Consider the following 23,154-nt stretch of genomic DNA (forward strand, 5'->3'; position numbering starts at 1 on the left):
TTTCTTGTTTGTGGTGGAGGCCACAAGCAACTTCCTAACAACTCAGGACATTGGATTACAAGGTCTGTGCCTCCCCATCCACAGCTTGGAAGAGCTCATGGACTCCCAATCCATGGATGACACTGCAGCCTACTTCCATGGTTGGGAGAGGATGGCAACCACGACACCAGCACCGCCAAGGTCTTGGCATCAACTATTGAGAGTGATCCAAAGCAGAGTTTTCAAACTCCAGTCACAGGGGAGACATGGAAGGTTTTCTTGGGAGAGGTCGCACCCGACACTTGTAGCCAGCCTAGTATGTGCATGGGGTAGGCTCAGACCTGCTTTTATTTAGAGTCTCCTCCAACATTGAGGAAAAGAGGCCATGGTAACCCTTGCTTCAGCCTTCAGAATGACTTGGTTCTCTTGCCCTCGAGCCATCATCTGTTCTCCATCTGGTCACATGCTTCTATAACATTTGGGTTGGCTGGGATAGGGGCCAAGCTGACTCTTGTCTCTTCTCCCTTAAAAGCAGCAGCAGCAGCAACTGTGCTGCAACAGGTGTGACCACAGTTACAACATAGCATCAACTATTGGGTCCCAGCACCATTGTTTATGGGATTGTGCTATTGAACATCAGGTCTGAAGGAGAATCTTGTCTCTTTGTCCAGGACTGTCAGAGCAACCACTTCCATCACCTGTGGTGTAGCTGGGTGCGCAATCAAGACCAGCCCCAGCCCCAGCCCTGCCCCACTCCCACTATGAGGAGGATTGTACTGAACTAGCACTACATTTTTGTATGACTGTCGAGTGGCCATGACACTCTGGGCTGCAATCATGCTTCTTGACTCTCGTGAGGAAATGACGAGTACTTGGCAGCATGGCAGTTTGGAAGAGCCCACTGCAGTGAGGTCATTCAGTGGATGGAAAATCCTCCCGTTGAGAGTCCATTCCATCTGGACAGACCTCATCCATACTCTCCATAGCCAATGGGAGTGCCTCCAAGGCTATGTCCACTCGCAGGCAGCTCTTCTGCATATTGGGAGCCCCAAACCTTTTTTGTTTGGAGGTGAGGATGGGATCACTCGGCATTACAAGCCACTGAGAGGGGCCAGCCATGGAGGGACCCCCACCCTGTCTTTGTTCTAAAAGCTTGTCTCATTAGAGGGTTGTTACTTGTTTTCTCTGATGTACATTCTTGCCTCCAAGGCTATGTCCACTCACAGGCAGCTCTTCTGCATATTGGGAGCCCCAAACCTTTTTTGTTTGGAGGTGAGGATGGGATCACTTGGCATTACAAGCCACTGAGAGTGGCCAGCCATGGAGGGACCCCCACCCTGTCTTTGTTCTAAAAGCTTGTCTCATTAGAGGGTTGTTACTTGTTTTCTCTGATGTACATTCTTTCTCAGATGGAAGTTGTCATGCAATTATGATGATTCTTGCTAAAGAAAAGGTCTCCTGCAACTAGGCGTAGAGTTTTGCAAATGTTGCAAGTTGCATCTTTTCTTCACCAAAGGAAGCACATATTCAAGGTACCCTTACTAGACATGATAAATAGCATTTGTGGTCAAGGAATTTTTTTTATTAGCATTTTTATTTTTCATATTTCGTCTGACTATGATTTTGTTATCTTTGGTGAGCCTAGGCCAATAGCATGTTTTTGCACTGCATATAGGCTGGTGTACGGCCAGCATTTATGACATTTTTCTGTCTGGACCTTGTGTTTATCCTTGGAGATTATATTTCAGAAGTTCCTTTTAAGGTGCTACCTTGGTAGCATTCTGAGGCATAATTTCTCACTCTAGTTTTTTGCTATCTGACTGGAATTTTTAATGATCAACCAAACTGTTTTCTCAAAATAGTTTTTGACTTTGGTATCCTCACTATTCCAAATCAGTTCGAGCAACTCCTGTTGTTTTCACACACTGCTTTATTTGAGCAAGCTTGATGCTTTGCAATGACGTGGGCTTAACCTAGCACTAACCCTTGGGGTTAGGGACTAATCCAACAGTAGAGGATCCCTACGATTAGGGAAAGCAGACAGATTCAGGTGGCTAAGGTTCAGACTCAATAAATCCAAGGTTATTGGCTATTCTATGACTGGTCTGTTATTTATAGCAACAATAAACACTATATAAGCAAGTTGGGGGTTATTATTGATTCGTTGTGGTCTAGACTTGGACCAAGCGGCTTACTCCTACCATGGACATGGCGGATCACGGGTAGACTTGTTGAGGGCTTTTGTGGGTAGGCACTAGTGGTATGGGATGCCAGGGCTGACTAGCACGGATTCGTGTGAGTGAAACTTTAGCCCTTGGCTCGGAGGAGGTTTGCGGACGTGGCGATCCTACGGTTGGGTGGTGAGCTTGCTTGCACCCCTTGTATTTGGTTTCTCTAATCTTGTTTATGCTTGTGTATAAGGTGATCCTTGGGAGGAGTCCCTTACAATTGGTATCAAAGCTAATCTAATTGACAAGAAAAAGCAAGATTTGTGTGTGTCGTTTGTGTTTTTCAAGGGCGCCTAAGCCAGGTATCTATCGGTCACTATATCTGCATTTTGAATTTGCAAGTAGTAGATGCTTTTTTAGGTTTTCTGGTAGGATAGGATTCATGTGGATTCAGAGAGAAGTGGGAGAATGGGGAGATTTGTATGCATGCGTGCATGTGGAAATTGTCCCGGGGAACCCTATTTTTTGAAAGAAATCCTAGGTTCTCTCTGAATTGTCAGCACTGCAGATTGGTGTGTTTGCATGGTGTAAGTGGTCGCTTTGCAACCAGGTGTGCAGTGACGAGGCGATTGGGTGCAGGTTCCATGGGGTATGCAACAGGCAGTTGTTCTATGCTGGTTGTCCTCTGAACTGGGGTGCCAACAGCAGACATGAGGTGCGCAGGTATTGCAGCCGGCAGCTTATGCGCAAGTGCTACAGCCCATTAATTTCGGAACCAGTTGTGTTCGATGCACTGATGGAGAGGGTGGGATTAGGTTTTGAGGTTACTGTATGTGGATACAGCTCCAAACAACCGTTGTATTGGGAGAGGTACATCCCTATGGTCGAGTTTGCCTATGGTACTACTGAGCATATGGTCATGGCAGTAGCTAGAATATGTTTGGTGGGAGTTGGTTAAAATCCAGATTCGCTGAGATTGAAGGAAGTGTAGTTGTGGTGCGGGATAGTTTTAGGAGTCTCGTAGAGGGACAATATTTCCTAGTTACACGGATTTACGAGATCCTTGGAAGGATAGGTATGAGGTTGTTTTTAGTTGAGTTGGTTCCTTGATACATGGCTATGTGGATTTGATAGACAGATATAAATCTGATTTGAGAGACTATTGATGCAGATAGCTGAATTCTTCATTTTTTTTCAAGAGTGGAAATTTCCTCAGTGGGGAGGAACTTTACATACCTAGCACTAACCCGTGGGGTTAGGGACTAATCCAGCAAGGTTAGGAGAGCCATGCGATTAGGGAAAGCAAGCAGATTCGGGAGAGCAAGGTTAGGAGAGCCATGCGATTAGGGAAAGCAAGCAGATTCAGGTGGCTAAGGTTCAGGTTTAATAAATCCAAAGTTATTGGCTATTTATGACTAGATTGTTATTTATAGCAGCAATAAGCACTATATAAGTGAGTCTTGGGTTATTATTGATTCATTATGGTTTGGATTTGTCATGTGCACACCCGTGCCATGGCATAATCCTCACTATGAACAACATAATCCTTGTTTGGGACATCGGTTAGGACAGCAATTAAGGCTTAGCATTAAGTAGCATCATCAACATCATGGAGGGCACGGGAACCCAGTCAGCAGTAACAAGATTGCCATACAACAGTCGATAGCTATCAGGGGAACCCAAGCAAGCAAGTGGCCAGCATCAATGATGAGTCGGCTAGCAGAGTGTGTAAGTAGGAAAGTAAGTGCAACATTTCTATGAAGATACTTTGTCCAGCAAACAGGCCGACAGCAAGGATGTAGACCGACCAATAACTTCAAGACATATATAAGCATAAGTTATCATTTGCATCATATTATTCATCATTTTTCACCTTTTGCAAAAGTTAGAAATCAGTAGTAGCATGTAGAAGGCCAGAGGTCACCCCTATAGGATAGACCAAGGGCCTTGAAGATGTACAAACATTCAGTCACCTTTTTGTACCATAATACAGGAAAATCCTACACCAACTCTCTCTCTCTCTCTCTCAATCATGTTTATTCAGCATCTTGTTCTTAATCAGACTTAGGGCTATAGATTAGTACAAGAAGACTTCCGCATGCAACATTGGTATCAGAGCATTCAAGCTCAACCACTAAGCAAGTCCCAAGGAGGTGCACAAATCCATCAGAAGAATGTAGCTAGGGTAGCAATATGGAGGGTTTGTTGTTTTAACTTAGAGTAGGCCTTGTTTAGTCGTTTCTTTCTTGCTCTAGCTTAATATAGACTTAGTTTGGTTCTTTCCTATGTTTTGTAATTGTTTGTTGTTATACCTTAGAGTAGACTTTGAGTGCTAGTCTCTATCATGGCTGAGTATGCCCATCACCTCCGGAGAGTGATAGAAACTCAGAGTGTTCGTTGGTTTTATAAAGCATGTTCTTTTGGACTAGCCTTGTACAAACTTGCACCTACTCTTGGGCACTGATGACGTGAGTAGGGATGTCATAGCTTATTGTCCATGCTATGCATGATAGAGTTGATGAACCTACACTTGATGTTCGGACAGACATTGGAGTTAATGGTTGCACTTTTGAGTCGAAGTCTTTTTTAAAGTTCAGCTTAATGTTTGGTTCTAGCTCTTAGTGCTTTAGGTCTGGAGTTTACAGTTCTTTGTTTTGCTATTTTGTTTTTTATTTTTTGTTTTTTTGTTTTGTTTTGTTTTGTTTTTTGTTTTGTTTGTTTTGTTTTTTGTTTGTTTGTTTTGTTTTGTTTTTTGTTTGTTTGTTTTGTTTTGTTTGTTTTGTTTTGTTTTGTTTTGTTTTTTGTTTGTTCGTTTTTTGTTTTGTTTTGTTTTTTGTTTTTTCTTAATGTCTTAATTAAAAGTCTTCGTTTGATATTATCTTTTGATTTCCTCTCCTTAGTAGCTAGGTTTGTTAGTTTATTTATTTTTGATCTTTCAAATGCTTTGTTTTTGTCTTTGTCCTTCTTCACTATTCCCCTACGGGGTAGACCAAGGGCCTTGAAGATGTATAGTCATTCAGTCACCTTTTTGTACCATAATACAAGAAAACCTTGACACCAACTCTCTCTCTCTCTCTCTCTCTCTTCTCTCCTCTGTCTTAATCATGTTTATTCAGCATCTTGTTCTTAATCAAGCTTAGGGTTGTGGATCAATATAGTAAAGACTTCTGTGCATGCAACATTGATGTCACGTGCACAAGGCAGTGCCATGACTAATCCTCATGGTAGTCCCTAATTAAGGCAGTTAATCAGCATATTTAGGAGCATTTAGGGCTTCAGCCATCATGTCGCACTAGATGCTTAGTAGCCAGCATCACAATAGGCATACATCAGGTCGGCAGCATATTACATCAGTGCAAGCATTTTATGTTAATCGTGGATGGAAAAATAGGCCGATAGTAGCTTCATTTTGTTGACGAGCAGCCTTTGAGCATATATAAGACCCCTTCATCATTAGCCATAAGTCATCTCATTCCCCTAAGGAATATGATCATTAGGCATGGGAGGGCATAGCAGTCAAGAATAGTTAAAGTCCCATATTGGGCAGCATGTAACCTTTTCATGTACATAAGTATACTTTATAGTGACGTCTCTCTCTCTCTCTTCTTCTTCTCCTTGCGTTTTCATCTAAGTGTTCCCACAAAAGGTGCTTAAGGGTTGTGATCACCACATACAAGGCTTCCGCACGTCACATTGGTATCAGAGCATCAAGTGCAGCCACATCACCAAGCACTGCAGGTCCCATAGCTCCACATCAGAATATGTAAAGTTCCCATACCCAGACTAGTAAGGTCCCATAGCTCCTCATCAAAATATGTAAAGGTCCCATACTCGGACTAGTAAGATCCCACAGCTCCAAATCAGGATATGTAAAGTTCCCATACCCGGACTAGTAAGGTCCCATAGCTCCACATCAGAATATGTAAAGTTCCCATTCCCGGACTAGTAAGGTCCCTCAGCTCCACATCAGAAGATGTACAGTTGCCATATCCGGTAGCTCCACATCAGAAGATGTAAAGTTGCAATACCCGGACTAGTAGTCATTCCTTGACTAGTAGCCACACCACATCATCGCACGAGGACCAACCTCCACCCCAAGGGCGTCATGCTTGCACCACAAGAGCATTGTTGCAGTTCTAAAGGGCATTGTCATAAGGGGTGTACAGCTCCAAGCAAGGTAAACGCAAGTTAAGAAGCATCAGGAAGCTCAGGCATGAATTAGGTGAATCCTCAGCATTTAGCCCATGGAAGTTAGGTCCTCAAAGGAGTACCTCAATTGCTTCCCGGGAATAGGAAGTGCAGCCTCAGTCAAGTGCCTTGATCAACCTCAGTCATCAATCATAAGTCAGTGTGTTAAGGCCCAAGGGATAACGGTATGCAAGAAAGGGGACAACATTAGAACAAGGTGCTTAGGCGTGGAGCAGATCCAGAGGAGGATTGAAGATTCAGTTTACAATTACTAGGGAATCAGTATGAAGAAGTTGGAATCTCCAAGCAATCAGAGTGGTGATGACAATCATCCACAGTGAGAGACATAGGAGGGTGGATTCCCATCATCAAGCTCAGCAGGAGGGGATGTCACGTGCACGAGGCAGTGCCATGACCAATCCTCATCACAATCCCTAATTAAGGCAATTAATCAGCATATTTAGGAGCATTTAGGGCTTTAGCCAGCATGTAGCAGCAGATGTTCAACACATGGCAACCAGTCAGCCAGCAGCATCACAGCAGGCATACATCAGGTTGGCAGCATATTACAGCAGCAAAAGTATATCATGTCACATTTGATGTCAGTCATGGATGGAAAAATTGTCAGAATACGCAGCGGAGATGATGACCAGATCTGGGGACACGAGCAAAAAACGCATGCAGAAAAACAGCACAAGAGAGAGAGAGAAGTAGGCGTGTAACTCTGCTCTGATATACACAAGAAAATCCCGATATGATACAATGAGTGGTATGGGGTTGGGGGCCTATTTATATGCCCCCATAGCAGCAGTCGGCCTGCTGTAGGCAGCCGACTGGCCCTGAGAACTCCACGACCAGCATCACATCCAGTCGGCCAAATCATCAGCAGTCGGCCAGCTCTGGCATGGAGTCGTGGACCAGTTCAGCAGTCGGCCAGCAACAAATGGGCTGCCTCCCAAGCCACAAAAAAATGGGAAAAATAGGGGAAAAATGCGGGGAGTGAGGAAAAATGATAAAACACCTCATAAGGGCGGGCACACCCACAACAAAGGCCCTGGTGTATAAATCTAGACAGGAGATGACTTCTAACACCCCCTCTCAGCTCCTGGCTGTGAAACCAACCACTGGGAGCTGGGGTGCCGCCTAAGCAAATCCTGAGAGAGCGACTTCGTGAAGAGGTCCACCGTACTGTCCTCCGTCGAACAGAACTCTGGCAGGATGTCATCAGCAACGATCTGTTCACGAACAAAGTGCCTCTGGATGACCATGGGTTCCTCCAGTGGAAGCCTAAACCTGCAATGCAACCTCTGCATCCTCACCACCTCACAAACAGCATCACAAACAGCCCGGTACTCGGCCTCTATCCGCGACAAGGCAAAAGATGACTGTCTCTTACTGCTCCAAAAACTTTCTCCTGGGCCTGAAGTAGATCTCCTCGTGTCCGGATCTCCTCCCCAAACCGAGTCACTCCAACCGTGGAGTCGGACTCCATCCAACAATCCCCCTAACAATCCCCCTCCTGTGTACAAGAGTCCATGATCCTTCGCATGCCACAGAAACCACAAGAAACGCAATCCTGCCTCCCAAAGAGCCATCTGCAACCATGAGCTCAACTGCCTCATCAGGAAGCTCCCGTCCAAACTGGTGTCCATCAACCAGATCAATGAACCATTCTGCTTCTGAGTCAAAAAGGCATCACACCGCTCACAAGGATCAACACCTGTTACGGTGCACAAACAAGTCCTGGAAACCTCCTGAAGACCACGCAAGGCCTTCTGAAACCTGTCAACCACCCCCTTTGAATCCGGAACCACAAAGCCTAGAGAAACCACCTCCTTCTGCAAGTAATCACCTGCTACCTGCCTGGCTTTCCAAAAGGTCCCCGTGGAAAGAACATCCTCATCTACGGGAGGTTCTTTGTCCCGAACACGACGAGACATCAGAGCATAAGGGACCTGTTCAGTTTCCTCTGACTCACGAACACAAGAACCACCAACATCAGTACTGGAAAGTTCCTGCCAACTGCTGCCATCTACTGGTAAGCTATCCACCATCTGGTCCCGGAAAGCCTGCACCTGCAGTGTATCCACACACAAGTGGCCATTACTAGATTGCCACTCATCACACACCTGAGGACCTGGGAGAGAGAGTGCTGAAAGCTTGTAAACTCCATTCTCCACTCCGCCTTCCCAAACCACTTGGCCTGTTGCTTTGTCCTGGAGAGCAACAAAATGCTCATCAAACTCCACCCGTACGCCAGTCTTGCAAACCTGATGCACTGACAACAGATGAAAACCAAGTGTTGGAACATACAACACATGGGAGGAATGCTTCCCTCCTCTGCCATCGGGAACTATCTCCAGGAGTCATGTGCCTGGAAGCACCACTATCGAGAATCCACTCCCGAGTATCTGTTGCGGAGAATCCTCCAATCTCCTCCCTGCCTGAGGAAAATGAAACATCGGTGTCCATCACCTCCATGTGCACAAAAGCCGGAGTCTTCATGATTGCTACTGAGGAATCTTCACCCTTCTCGGTCTTTCGCTTGGGACACTGCCTCCAATAGTGCCACAATCATTACAGGTCCTCTCTGCCTTCAGTTTCTCGCGGTCAGCGTCGGACTTCTTCTCAGAAGACTTCTCCGATGAAGCCTTCCCTTTGGCCGAGTTACGGCCTTTCGACCATTGGCCAGTTAAGGCCTCCGAACCTCCACCCTGAGGAGGGTTCGTGAATCGTTCCTCGTGGTCCAGGACCATGGGCACAAGCTCCTCCCACGTGATGGTGCTAAGCCTGCCACTGGTAATTAAAGATGAGTAAAATGCTGAGTACGAAGAGGGCAAGTGCGACAGCAACGTTATGGCCATGTCCTCTGACGATATCTCCTTCCCAGCCTGAAGAACTTCCTGCTGAAGAGCTTGCAGCTTGTTAATATGCTCCCACATCGTCGACGACTTTGCAGGGCTCATAACCCGCATCTGTACTTCCAAGGAAATCCTCTTCATGGGCGATACCCTGTTGTAAAGAGAAGCCAAATGCTGCCATATACCTCTGGCCAGCGTCATATGCTTTACATGATTGATTACCTGCGGTGTGCAGTTGAGGAAAATAAACGAACGGACCCTGGCGTTGACACGATCCCACATCTGCGTCTGAGCCTCCCGGTCCTTTCGGGTTGACGGTAACTCCCCTTCCTCTACTTCCGGCCGTGGAATACCAACAGTTGCTTCCGTCCAACTGACGGTCCACCGGGAACGTGGGGAGTGTCGGGATCTTCACATGTCTCTCGGCCATCTCTAACAGATCTGCCATTGTGGGGATGTACTCTGAAAAGGTTGGGTGGGTGGGAACAAAGAAGAACTGATACCTGCAAGTGGCTGTCCAGCAAATCAGCCCGCCGTCCTCTTGCTTCTCCTCTTCCCGAACAGTCCAAAACAGTCCACCAATCAGCCACAAAACAGCCCCCTCTTGCTCACACAAATCCCAAGACGCCTAAGGCTCTGATACCATGTCAGAATACGCAGCGGAGATGATGACCAGATCTGGGAACACAAGAGCAAAAAACGCATGCAGAAAAACAGCACAAGAGAGAGAGAGAAGTAGGCGTGTAACTCTGCTCTGATATACACAAGAAAATCCCGATATGATACAATGAGTGGTATGGGGTTGGGGGCCTATTTATATGCCCCCATAGCAACAGTCGGCCTGCTGTAGGCAGCCGACTGGCCTTGAGAACTCCACGACCAGCATCACATCCAGTCAGCCAGATCATCAGCAGTCGGCCAGCTCTGGCATGGAGTCGTGGACCAGTTCAGCAGTCGGCCAGCAAATGGGCTGCCTCCCAAGCCACAAAAAAATGGGAAAAATAGGGGAAAAATGCGGGGAGTGAGGAAAAATGATAAAACACCTCATAAGGGCGGGCACACCCACAACAAAGGCCTTGGTGTATAAATCTAGACAGGAGATGACTTCTAACAAAAATAGGCCGACAGCAGTTTCATTTGGTCGACGAGCAGCCTTTGAGCATATATAAGGGCCCTTCATCATCAGCCATAAATCATCTCATTCCCCTAAGGAATATGATCATTAAGCATAGCAATCAGTAATAGTTAAAGTCCCATATTGGGTAGCATGTAACCTTTTAAGCTACCTTTTCATGTACATAAGTATACTTTATATTGAAGTCTCTCTCTCTTCCTCTTCTCCTTTGCATTTTCATCTAAGTGTTCCTACAGAAGGTGCTTAAGGATTGTGATCACTACATACAAGGTTTCCGCATGTCACAACCTGGACCAAGGGGCTTACTCTTGCCAGGAACATGGGGGATCACGGGTAGTCTTGCCAAGGGCTCATGTGGGCAGGCACTGGTGGTCTGGGATGCCAGGGCTGACTGGCATGGACTTGTGGGAGGTTTGCAGACACAGTGAACTATGGTTGGGTGGTGAGCTTGCTTGCACCCCTTTTATTTGGTTTCTCTAATCTTGTTTATGCCTTTGTATTAGGTGATCCTTGGGAGGAGTCCCTCACACAGACATTGCTGATTTTATGCAAAAATGAATAGCCTTCCTTTGCAACTCCTGGGGGGATGATGTATGGCTGTGGCATGCAACTAGTCTCTCTCAGCTTTCTTGGCATGCATACCTACATCCCCTTTAGATACCACTGCCTTTATCAAAGACTAGTACGACATGTGTTTAACATGGATTATGAGACTTATACAAGATGTGGCATCTTACCTCTAGTGTACTTTGCTTCTCATGCCTTGATTAACTTCACGTTGTGTGATGCACCATATACTCTATCATTTACTTGGCACTGTCTACATCGAAGGGCCGGTTGCTAGTCAGTTAGCATGAATGGTTTTTAAGAACCTCTAACTCTTATAAGAACCTCTCCCCAGTAACAAGAACTGACCTTTGTTATTTCATTTGCTCCTTGTGTCCCGGGCCCCACACTCTCATAGGCTAGCTTGGCATAGTTTTGTTCGTTTGAGAAATTTGGGTCCTATTTCAAAGATAGAAGAGAACACAGAGTATTCCAAGCCTATCTACCTTTACGGGCAAAATAGTCAATTGATGGCACACGCTTGAAGAGGCACACAACAACTTGGGTGGTGATGTGATATATACCTTGGGCTGTGCTCAATACAAAGCTTCCACAGTGCTCCCTTGCTGCAAACTATGTACAGGAAGGGTGAGGCTTATCCACCCCTTATCCACCAAGTCTATGGTCAATTTGAGAATTTAGTCTTAGTGTTGCAGGACACCATTAAGTGTTCATGAATATGTTCAATCCCAAGACCTTTCATGAGGGAAGCATGTTGTACATAGAAAGGAATAATCATGCATATGTCAATACACAACATTTTTGTATAGTTGTGAGAAAAAAATGCGTACCCTCACTTCCAGTTCAGACGATAAGGGGGCAGCCTCTTCATATTCAGCGACATCCAACTCCTCTAAAGGCTGACTGTTGAAGAATCTTGGTAGTATGTACTGCCGAACTGGAATCAAAACCATGATAAAAACAGGGAAAAGCACTCCTGCTGTAGGAATCCAAGTGATACCAAAGCAGGACAACAAGTACACCAATTGGAACAAGGTGAAGCTAACAATGGTTTTGAATGGAACTGTTTTCAGAAAGGATGCATGTGCATCTTCGAGGACCCTGGAAACAAAACGGCATATGTTAACTCAAGGGGTTCATTACACAGAAACTCTATATAGCACGTGTGTTCAAAAAAATGCTTCTCTTTGCTGTTAAAGTCACATTGAAAGGAGAAGATTTTACTTATATCGTTGACTGGGTGCCGTGAAGAGTAGCAGTAACCTTTCCCAAAATTGGTTGCCAGGCAGACTCTCAATAGACATGAAAGCAAAATAGCCCCACAATACAGAACTAGGGATCTTTTTGAGGAGTGGCATTGCACCAAGACATCCCCCAACCATCAAGGACTGCAAGAGGTTGCTTAAGCGCTGCTCCTTGACCTTGATGGGGAGAAGCTCATTGACAACCCTCTCCAGATCAAAAATACTTTTGTCAGCTGGAGCATCTATCTCAAGGGCGATGTTTTTCACCTCTTTCAAACCCTGCATTTACTTGTGCAGTTAGAGCTGTGGCAGTAATTCAAGTTTTTACTAGTAGCAATTATCAATCAAATAATAATGTTTAAACACTAACAATCATATTATTTACGAATGCATACCTGAGGTGATGTTGATGGATAGACTTGTGAACCCTGCATCTCCAAGGAGTCTTCTTGCATGTTCTGTCCTAGAGAAGAGTTTTTCTCAATGCTTTTCTTGGCCGTCTTCACCAATTTCTTATGCACCAGCTGATAATATGCAAGAAGAAAAAAAAAATGCCATCAAGACATCACTAATGGTGAGAGTGTGCATCAGCATCACGATCACATAGCAGGATCTAGAGAGACATTAGACTCAGCTACAAAATATCATACATCACTGTAGCATAGCATTGTGAGCATACAACATCAAGATTAGACCTGTTTCTGTAAGATTGATAAGCTTTTGGTGTGCATAGGAGATTGAGGTATAACTCCATTGGAAGGGGGAACACCAAGAAGACCACAAACAAGGATCTGTAAAATAGAAAGGATAGCACATAAACATAATTTAGTAGACTTTTCAATTTAATAAGCTTCCAACCTTCCCTTGTGCTCCCTATGTCCCCCTATATCCCTCCTATGTCACCTCTCCCACAGCCTCCCTCCCCCCTTCCCCCTTCTCCAAACTTCCCCTTCCCTTTTGCCCTTTTTGAGTTGTTTGAAATGCTCCAATCCAGCAAATACGAGAGACAGGGTGATAACCAGAGCTGACAAGAGAAGCTGATCATAATGGTATGATGAAGGCTTTTGCAGATTGAACTCCTTCTGTTGAGCAAGCTGAGAAGAAACACCATGATCAAAGTAGTACAGTATAGCTATCATTGTTGCTGGTATGAAGGCTGCAAAAATGTATGGCACCGGCACATGGAGCATGTCCTGAAAAGTTACTAGCGTCAACTTCATATCATTGAGAAACAATCTCTGTAGAAAAGGTTTACAAAGCCATACTAATGGCCATTTTCTGTCTTTTAACTTGTTTGAATGTTAAAAGAGTATTTTGTTGTGTGTGGACATCAAAAGGGTATGCCATCTGACCTTTATCACTGTCCAGTTCTTTGCTGCACCAGGAGACCATGGAGACGGGCTAGAGAGGCGTCTAGGAATGCCCTTGGGGACATGTCCACTGGGTATATAGGAGATTACACTCCAAATAAATACGAGTAATGGCACTCCATAGTCAGCTACAAGCGCACGCAAAGACCCTGAGAGCACAAATGAGCATGCATACCGACATGGTTTATAAAGGACACTGTGTTCACTTAGGGTGGAAGGTTGAAACATGATTGCATTTAAGTTTCATGACAAAGGGGCAAGGGAACTTGTGGTAACCATGAGGACACAGGAAATGCTCAATCTTTAGATGTACACCAGGCATATACCACATCTGATTTTGAAAAAGCTCATGCAATAAGTGTGAAATAAAATATGATTTGAAGTAGAGGGCTGATGCACGTTTTGCTAAGAACAATGAGATCTATACTCGACATTTGCTCTCAAGAGCCAAGAACATGCCTGATCCATAGCGCCATGATTGGGCCTTCCGACTTCTTAAAGCTGTCCAAAGGAATCCACAGCATATCACTAGAGCAAACATTCCATTCCCAAAGCACCAAGATGGCTGAAACTCAGGAAGAGAGGGGTTCTCTCCTTCAGGAACTTGAAACTCCTCAATGATGCCCTAGAAAACATCAAAGGACTTGCTTGAGTGTGAACATGATGCCCTAGATAGCCCTAATTGCAGAGACTTAAAAGGGTTTTGATCATAAAAGGTCCAATGCAACTAGTATTGGTGACATGAAAAAACTCACACAAGGCGCAATGAATGCTACCTTAATGGCCTGTTGCATGAATAGAAGAGCTATCAGCAATCCAAACAGCTCCCTAGCTACACGAGTAAACCTGTTGATATACGAGCATGCCCCAAACATCGAGAGGAGAAATGATAGGATTGCAGCCCAAACACAGGCCCTGTTCCCCGCCAAAAACCAAGCCCATAGCTGAAATGTCACTAACTTGATCCTTAAAAAAAAAGAATTAAATCCTTGACTTGAAAGTAGCTCTCTGCACTCACCAAGCTGTCCAAGCCAGAAAGAGGATTGGTCCAACTTCATATTTGTCCCTGACAAACTTGTACATGAATGAGTACAGTATCACTGTTGGTTCGGCCACGCCAAGCACAAGCAATGGTTGTCCTCCTAGAACGGAGTGTATAATGCCACATAATGAGGTCGATGCCAAGGTCTGAACAGCAGTCAGCTCACTGTCTGCTATCCCCACAGCTCAAGAATGAATCATATTCAATGCATTGAGGTTTTCTATTGTCTCTCAAGCAATCATAATGAGGATGTAAACATAAATATATTCAAGGTTATTTAAAAGCAAAATACGTTTACCTGTGTCTCTGCCTAGCTGTTCCCCAAAGACAATGACGGGGATAGCTGATGCAAAAAATATGTACATTGTTGGAGCAAGGATCCTGTAAAAACCAAGGAGAAGGGATATTGGCAGGTGAGTAAAGGCCTGCATGCATAATCATGCTAATAATGAAATTAACCTGAGATCCAACAATCCCTAGGAAACTATTTTTGTTGAACCTTTCACATGGGTAAAGAGGAAATTGTGGTTTTGAACAAGCACTTTCTTCATAGCCTCATCCGATTATAACTAAAACAAGAAAATTATGAGGAGCCGTTTTTCCTTATCATTCTAAGAAGGATTTTTCAATTTTGAACCGGCCCTAGGCTAAAGCTAACCTATCTTTTCCATAACCCTGAGAACAATCAAAGTAAGTTAATCACTAAAAAGTATCTTATGAGGAAGGGCTTTGTCCATGTGGTGGCTTTTACAAAGTAATTAGCATTATGAGCACGAGTGGTGCAAGCCTGTGGGAAAAGAAGCCAAACAATGTACCTAGAACCGGAGTTGAATCCCTCCAGCCAGTCATCCTTGTAACACCGTAGTCGCCCTTTGATGTCCATCTTGATACCATGGAATGGCGCAATGGAGGTTGAAGTTTCCTCCATGTTATATGCAGTGATGCTGCTGACAGAATAGACCTGCCATGAATCAGGTAAACTAGTTAAGGGGTGGATTCAAGTTTTGCCAATTTAAAATATTCAAAGAAACATGAGTTTACTTAAAACTAAACTTGGACTAGATAGTTCTGATGTAACCTAGCCATTTGCATTATAATACATAATTTTACTATTCTTTCCACAAAAAACAAGATCAAACAAAGATTGTTCATAGGATAATTATGGTTGCAGGAAAGAAACAGTATGCTGATGATCTTTTTGTCCCATGCAATATTATGATGTGAATTACTAGCTTGATGATGAGCACCATGTGTCTACATCAACTGAGTTTGCTGTATGATCTAACTTGGTATGGGCATGAATATAGGAGCCTAGTTTGCTGTACAAAATGCTGATCTAGCAGCTTGCTGGTATGTAATCAATCCATCTCCCAAGTGTATTATGCATCAAACATATTGCATACTTAAAAAAATTGTGGCCTTGCAGGCCCTTCGGGTTCAAGTAATAGTTGATATTAGCCATATGATACTTACAACTAAGAACCCAACGACACAGCGGTAAAGCTTCGGCTATATCTGGGAGGCGATCAATATGCTGCAGCTATAGCTCAAAGGTACAGTGGGTTGCAATTGTAGACAACATTGCCAATAGCTTGTTAATCCATGTGAAAACATAAGGTGGGTGTTAATCTCATGATGCTTATCAACGTGTGGTTCTAACTTGCAGGCTTTTTTTTTATGTGTACATGTCTTTGATCCTATGGAAGCTCAGGGTTCTATACTCTTAAACACCCTTCCAACTGACTCTTGGGAGACACACAGGGGAGATCCCCAAGACGGCAGCTCTCGTGGTCTTAACTTTAAGGAGATTAAAACAGGCAAATTAACAGGGAAGTTAGCTGGCTCTCTGCAGCATTAGCGGTGGAGATGGCTATAGATAGAAGGCGTCAACCTGCTAATGGGGACAAGGAGGATAGACGAATACTGCGCTCTCCATGCGATGCGGCCTGCTGCAGGTCTACCCTGGGTGGGGTGGTGCTGCTCGTGAGACTTGGGCACCGCCCACAGAAGGCCGTTGGGCGGGCTTAAACCGGCGGGCGCAGCCTCTTTTGCTGGATGGAAGGGCCGGCTCTACAGCCGCCGTGTATGGCTGCGCTGCTTCTGGGTACGCCCGTAAGCCAGCTAGTTGGCGGTCCTTCTCTCTCTCTCTCTCTCTCTCGCCGCCTTGGGCTCGGCCAAGCTCCGCCTGCGGGCCAGATCCTCCTCCCCTTCAAGCTTGAAAAGCTGGGAGTCTGCTATCCTACCATGGGAGGGCTGCGAGGGGGAGAGAGGGCCCTTGTGCATGCGTGCATGTACACCTTTTTCCACCCGTAATTGTGCACCAACCATTAATCCTAGGCCTCCAAATAAATATTTAAGAAACCCCGTGAAGTATGACCAGAAGGAAAAACCCCCCAACAAGTCAAAAAAAGGAAACGTGTTGCCCTTGCCTTGGTTTTCTTTTCAAAAATTCTATGCCTCATTCGTTTTCAAAACTCAAATTCCCAATTTTCCTTCTTCTTTTCTTCTTTCAATCTTAGTCGTGAAAAAAGTCACTAAAACGACGGTCCTCTTGGGATGATTCCTATGCTCTTGAATGCCAACAACTGATGCATACCAACAAGTGTTTCAAAAATCCATCTTGTGTATACATTCTTGTCAATCAATTCAATGCTTATGTTAGATATATTTCTAATGTGGCGCTTTGGCATTGTGCCTCTTTCCTTTGCTATTAAGCGAATATCAAGTAATCCAATGATATATTTCTAATGTGGCACTTTGGCATTCTGCCTATTTTCTTTGCTATTGAGTGAATGTCAATTAATCCAATGTCTATAATGCGGCGCTCTAGCTCTTGTGAAGGCTCACACACACCTTGTATGTGTGTGTGTGTGTGTGTGTGTGTGTGTGTGTGTGTGTGTGTGTGTGTGTTTTAAAAGATTGTTCATTTATGCTTTAAGCAATTTGGTGTCCCAAATAATCACTTGAGCTTTATTGATATGTATTTATATTGGTGGCCCAAATAATCACTTGAGCTTTATATACAATTTTCATGTATAACTATCCACACAATGTATTATTGGGTATAATATTCATGTTCATGAATTTCTTACTCCTGTACCTATTCGAACACAATGTAATGGAAGATTTAAAGGTCATTGTTTATTCATCAAAAATCCACATGGAAGAATAACTTTTTTGAGAACAATCTAGATTATATGCATGCTTACTTGCATGCGGGTTGTTGCAAGATCAGGGTGTCCAGTTTTATCCAGTTTATGCTGGACTGGGACAATGCTTAGAGAGCAAATAATTTTGGGGGGCAAGGTACTTAAAATGAGATCAAGCAAATAATAGAAAATACGCTTGCCCTTAAATTAACCCAGTATAACTTAAATTAATATAAATTAGTCTAATTAATAAAAAATATGATGAAATGATAAACAAATGATCTTTCCATACTTAGAGTGATCCAATTTATTTTTCCATAGATGCACCATTACAAGTACACTAGTCCCTATAGGTTCTAGATGATTCACATCAAAAATGTAATTTTACTAATTAGATTATTAATATTTACAGGCCTTCTGATAGTCTGGAAGAATTTTAAAAAAGAGATCATTGAAAATCCAACCATTGGATTTGTAATTTTTACTAACCACCACATTCTACTAATGTCTCAGTATCTACCCACACTTTTGATCTACAAGATTGAGGATTTTAAGCGGTAGCTATTGTGGGTACAAAAAGTGGCATATATTATAGCACTTTAAAGACCTTGAAATATTTAAAGAAAATAGACAAATATCTTAAAATTTTCTTGAAAAATCAAGTTAAGCTTTATATTATGTGAAGATCTAAGGTACAAAGTGGGAATCTCATATGAGTTTATATGCAAAAGATATTAGCATTTTATGGAATTAGTTCAAATTTGGGACAGGGTGTATACATAGACTTTGTACCTAAGAAAATCAGGACTTTTGACTATCTAATGCTTAATCAAATTATGTAACTATATTTCCAACTTTGAATATGATGTTCCAACAAAAGAACTTGAAACGAAATTCCTTGATTTACTAGGAGAGATTGGCCACTAAAGGTACACAAATGCCTGTTTTTTTACTGTTTACAGGGTGCCTGAGTGGACAAAACTAGGTACCCTGATCTTGCAACCACCCATGCAATATATAGAACAAATTGTAAATCAACACATAACTATTTCAAAGAATCCTAATCACACTAATGTACTTCTCCACCCATTCTGCACCTCCGATCAACATCCCATGGAATTCTCCTCCACCTTTGTGTGTGTGTGTGTGTATGTGTGTGTGCGCGCGCACGCGTGCGTGCGCGTTATGGGAGGTTGACATGAATCCATAAAAATGATTGTAATAAATAAAATATTAGAAAATAAATAGAACAAACAATATATTCAATACTCAATATTGGGTCTAATCTGCCCCCACACAAGAGTGAGCCACGCTTCCTCTTGGTGTACTTAAATATATTTCATGAGTAGCCTTTGGGGCTCAAAAATAGTATACTTTTACAAAAATATCGACTTCCTCAAGAATATTATTCTTCAAAAGTGGCTTACTTCAAAAATAGCTTTCTTTGAGCATATAAGCTAGGCTTCCTTTTAAAATAGGTGTGAGCCTTGAACCTTATAAAAGTGCACATGTCTTGAAAATTAAAATATGCACTAGGAGGCTTTCACATGTCGTCCCAATTAACATATATACATTGTCATTAAATATGAATAGCTTCCAAATAAATTAATGGCACTTGTCGTCATAAAATCTAATACTATTTGTTGATATTCAAAATTTGTCATCTCAAAATATATTTCTTGATCGTTACTAGCTCACCTCCATTATTTGGTCTAATGATCTGCACTTGCATCAACTAGTCAATCAATTAATAAATTAATTGATTAAAATAAACATCCATGTAAAATTTCATATCAACAAGACGATGCAACCAATACTTTCCAAGCATGTAAAGGATTCATCCGTGTACACATAAAGTAAGATATGATCGCTTGGGTTTAGAAAGGCATCCCAATCTAAACCCGTTTAGGAGAATTCATAACATAAAAACTTGGGAATATAAATATTCCATGAATTCTTTTAAGAATCCATAATTTACACAACATGGGAATATATAAAATATTCCATGAATTCATCCTGATAACATGCCCCCAGAGTGACAAGAAACTGTCCTCAGTTAATCATCAATAATAATCATGGGCTAGAATCCCTATAAGATGCATTCAAGGATAGATAGGTGGTGAGGGCATGATCAGGTAACCATTGAGAATCTTCAATTGGGTGACCTTTATATTTGACCAAATATCTATGATAAACATTACCTTTGATTCTTTTCTAATTCAGTCTAATTAGATGATGGAGAGAAAAAGTTATAACCAGATGAATATACAATATATTATATAGTCGGAGCAAAAAGTTTTGTTATGACATGGGTTATAACAAAATGAATCTACCATTCTCTATATATAAAAAATTCCATGGTCACAGAGATCTTTTCATGAGGAAGCACGGATTGTAGGAAATGAAGGTTCTCAAGAAAATCTCCACGACAGATAGAGGTGTCGTCTTTTATTTTATACCCGCGGATTATTCCATATTGTTCCATTAGTTGGCAAAGCTGAATGCTTAGGAGAAACACCCATGTGTTGCCTATAGTTACTATAACATAGCATGATTCATGGTCCTTTACCAAAATTTTGGTCCATTCGTCCTCTTGTTTGGCATTAAATATATGGATTAATGTCTAGAAGAGATGGGTATTGCGTGTTGAAATGTAAGCGAGACAGAGGCATTCAACCATAAGTTGTAGAAGTTCGGGTAGCTGGTGTGGATTTTGTGGATTTTGATTTGTCATTATACTAATTATTCTGGCAACAAAAAGAAAGTCAAAACATATTAGTCATGGAAGAAATTTGAAATAATATTACCTTGATCTTACACGTAAGTTTTTTGAGAACGTGTCCAATTTGTCGAAAGTGGTATTGTTACGATGATATGCGACTATATATTGAAAGTTTCAAAAAGAAAGAATTCTTATATTACATTTTTTGGGTAGCTTTGATACCACTGTTGTGGGAGGTTGACATGAACCCATAAAAATGATTGCAATAAAAAAAATATAAAATATAAAAAACATACTTAATACTCAATATTGGGTCCAATCTGCCCCCATACAAGAGTGAGCCACGCTTCCTCTTGGTGTACTTAAATATATTTCTTGAGTATCCTTTGGGGCTCAAAAATAGTATACTTTTATAAAAATGTCAACTTCCTCAAGAATAGTATTCGTCAAAAGTGGCTTGCTTCAAAAATAGCTTTTTTGGGTATGTAAGCTAGGCTTTCTTTTAAAAATAGGTGTGAGCCTTGAACATTATAAAAGCGCACATGTCTTGAAAATTAAAATATGCACTAGGGGGCTTTCACATGTCTCAAAATTAACATATATATATATATATATATATTGCCAATAAATATAAATAGCATCCAAATAAACTAATGACGCTTGTTGTCACAACATTAAACATTATTTGTTGATATTCAAAATTTGTCATCTCAAAGTATACTTCCTGATCATCATCAGCTTGTCTCCATTATTCGTTCCAATGATCTACACTTGCATCAATGAGCCAATCAATTAATAAATTAATTGATTAAAATAAACATTTATGTAAAATTTCATATCAACAAGATGATGCAACCAATACTTTCCTTGCATGTACGGATTCAACCATGTGCACATAAAGTAAGCTACGATCGCCTGGGTTTAGAAAGGCATCCCAATCTAAACCCATCTAGGAGAATTCATGATATAAAAACCTGGGAATATAAATATTCCATAAATTCTTTTAAGAATCCATAATTTATACATGGGAATATATAAAATATTCCATGAATTCATCCTCATAACAATGCGTGTGTGCACATGTGTGTGCGTGCATGTATTTATGTGTATATGTGTGGGTGTGTGCGTGTGTGTGTGTGTGTGCTTGCGCACGTGAGAGAGAGAGAGAGAGAGAGAGAGAGAGAGAGAGAGAGAGAGAGAGAGAGAGAGAGAGAGAGAGAGAGAGAGAGAGAGATGGAGAAGGTTTGAGAATTGAGATGAAAAAGAACACTTCTTTAAGATCTAATGTACCTTCATAGCTTTGAGGGAAGCGATCAAGCAATAGAGTTTCCTTTCAATCAAAATGCCAGATATGTTGTTGTGCACATAGTAAGAGAATTCCATTCAATCAAGTCAAAATGTCAGGTATGTTGCTGTGCACATAGTAATGAAACTTGCAACCTAAATCATAAGAGACATTCCCTTTAGAGCCCATCCCACACCCATTTCTAGCCTTCCTCATGACAATAGGGAAGTAAAGAGAGGGATTCTCCAATCGCCCCCAGCTAGCATGGTAAGATCCATGTTGGTGGATGAAAAGAGGAAGGTTGAACCATGTCCTGTGTGATTATATTGGTCTAGAAAGAGAAAACTAGTCATTCTTTAAATTGTTACAATGGATGTGTGAGCATCACATTGTACACAATGCTAATAAATATCATATTTAAATATTATTTTTAAAGAAGAAGACAGATATTATTATAAAAAACATCTTTTTGACTTTTAATAATGTGATGTCGATCCTCAAATGTTTCATGAAAGACTATTATTTGCAAAGTAGACTAAAAATAAAGAGATTCACATGGTGATACTGGGGTAGAAAATAAGGTGAGCTCCTCTTATGACTTTTGTGATTAGGTAGGTCCCAATGGGTTGGTCATATGTGAATCCATGTTGACATGTTTTAATGTAACTATTTTGGTTCCTGCTACACGACTACTAATGCGATTATACACTTAAACAATTTATCCACCTAAAAAACATGCAAACTTAAATATTGGACAATAGGCCATGTTTTGTAGTAGATAGCCAAGTAGATCTCTAGTAAACTCCACTTAATGTGTAGCACGAATGAGATTGCCTAGCTTCAAATCCCAAGCCATGGTGTCTCACTCAAGGGGGCACAAAAATGGCCCCAAGGAAAATTACCAAGCTGATTCCCCCACATGAGCCACACACTAGCACACCACGAGCAGGTAGAATCATACATGCAATTTTCAAGCATGCCATAGTACAGCCAACAATTGGTAGATTTGTATCGTAGGTATGTTAACTAGTGCAACACATATATACAAAATAGCAGATGTCAAGAATGATTATCAAGTCACATTTGCCAGTGCACCCTCATTACACACAACACAATCTATCAACGGGTATGGTACATTAGAAAGCCACATGCTAACATTATACAAAAATAGTAAGCTGCCATATCAACATCACATTCATAAGGTAGTGATGATGTCAACACTTTTGAGTAGGTACAATAGGGTACATCTAATAGGTACGCCGACTTGTACAGTACAATGAGTATAGACGTGTGCACCAACAATGCATGGTGTTACAAATAGCAGAAGGGAAAGAAATGGTATGAGTTGCTCATATAGTCATGTTAGTATGACGTGTGTAGTTCTGTATGACTTTGGCATGGAGAGAGGGAGAAAGATGCATGGCATTAATGATGTTAGTATCTT

The 23,154-nt window shown here is 42.1% G+C and overlaps 1 protein-coding gene and 1 long non-coding RNA gene across 8 annotated transcripts in view; one reads left to right on the forward strand and one right to left on the reverse strand.

The window, feature by feature from the left end:
- The window catches only part of LOC147630388 (putative boron transporter 2), a 31,749-nt gene extending 14,872 nt beyond the window's left edge, over positions 1 to 16,877 (reverse strand). The window contains exons 1-12 of one of the 3 annotated variants that reach the window (XM_086810249.1): positions 16,028 to 16,877; positions 15,370 to 15,515; positions 14,853 to 14,935; positions 14,531 to 14,723; positions 14,289 to 14,427; positions 13,972 to 14,137; positions 13,495 to 13,661; positions 13,162 to 13,335; positions 12,838 to 12,933; positions 12,538 to 12,666; positions 12,123 to 12,421; positions 11,729 to 11,999 (exon numbers count right to left, since the gene is read on the reverse strand). In XM_086810249.1, the coding sequence (XP_086666375.1) occupies positions 11,729 to 11,999; positions 12,123 to 12,421; positions 12,538 to 12,666; positions 12,838 to 12,933; positions 13,162 to 13,335; positions 13,495 to 13,661; positions 13,972 to 14,137; positions 14,289 to 14,427; positions 14,531 to 14,723; positions 14,853 to 14,935; positions 15,370 to 15,482 (1,830 nt within the window). In that variant the 5' untranslated portion in view covers positions 15,483 to 15,515; positions 16,028 to 16,877. The remainder of the gene's footprint in view (positions 1 to 11,728; positions 12,000 to 12,122; positions 12,422 to 12,537; positions 12,667 to 12,837; positions 12,934 to 13,161; positions 13,336 to 13,494; positions 13,662 to 13,971; positions 14,138 to 14,288; positions 14,428 to 14,530; positions 14,724 to 14,852; positions 14,936 to 15,369; positions 15,516 to 16,027) is intronic. The other 2 variants (XM_086810250.1, XM_086810248.1) reach the window with 2 other exon arrangements.
- Positions 5 to 17,309, forward strand: LOC147630389 (uncharacterized). Of its 5 annotated transcripts, none has more exons than XR_015267636.1 (5): positions 1,997 to 2,307; positions 2,401 to 2,509; positions 15,726 to 15,904; positions 15,981 to 16,107; positions 16,221 to 17,309. It is a non-coding gene; the product is annotated as an uncharacterized LOC147630389 (long non-coding RNA). The 5 variants fall into 5 exon arrangements; XR_015267637.1 differs by having other exon boundaries at positions 15,862 to 15,904; XR_015267638.1 differs by lacking the exons at positions 1,997 to 2,307; positions 2,401 to 2,509 and adding an exon at positions 5 to 1,511.
- Positions 17,310 to 23,154: the final 5,845 nt, after the last annotated feature.

The sequence above is a fragment of the Cibotium barometz genome, chromosome 16 (genome assembly GCF_041138505.1).
Source record: "Cibotium barometz isolate CiBa-2024 chromosome 16, ASM4113850v1, whole genome shotgun sequence".
Lineage (NCBI taxonomy): Eukaryota > Viridiplantae > Streptophyta > Polypodiopsida > Cyatheales > Cibotiaceae > Cibotium > Cibotium barometz.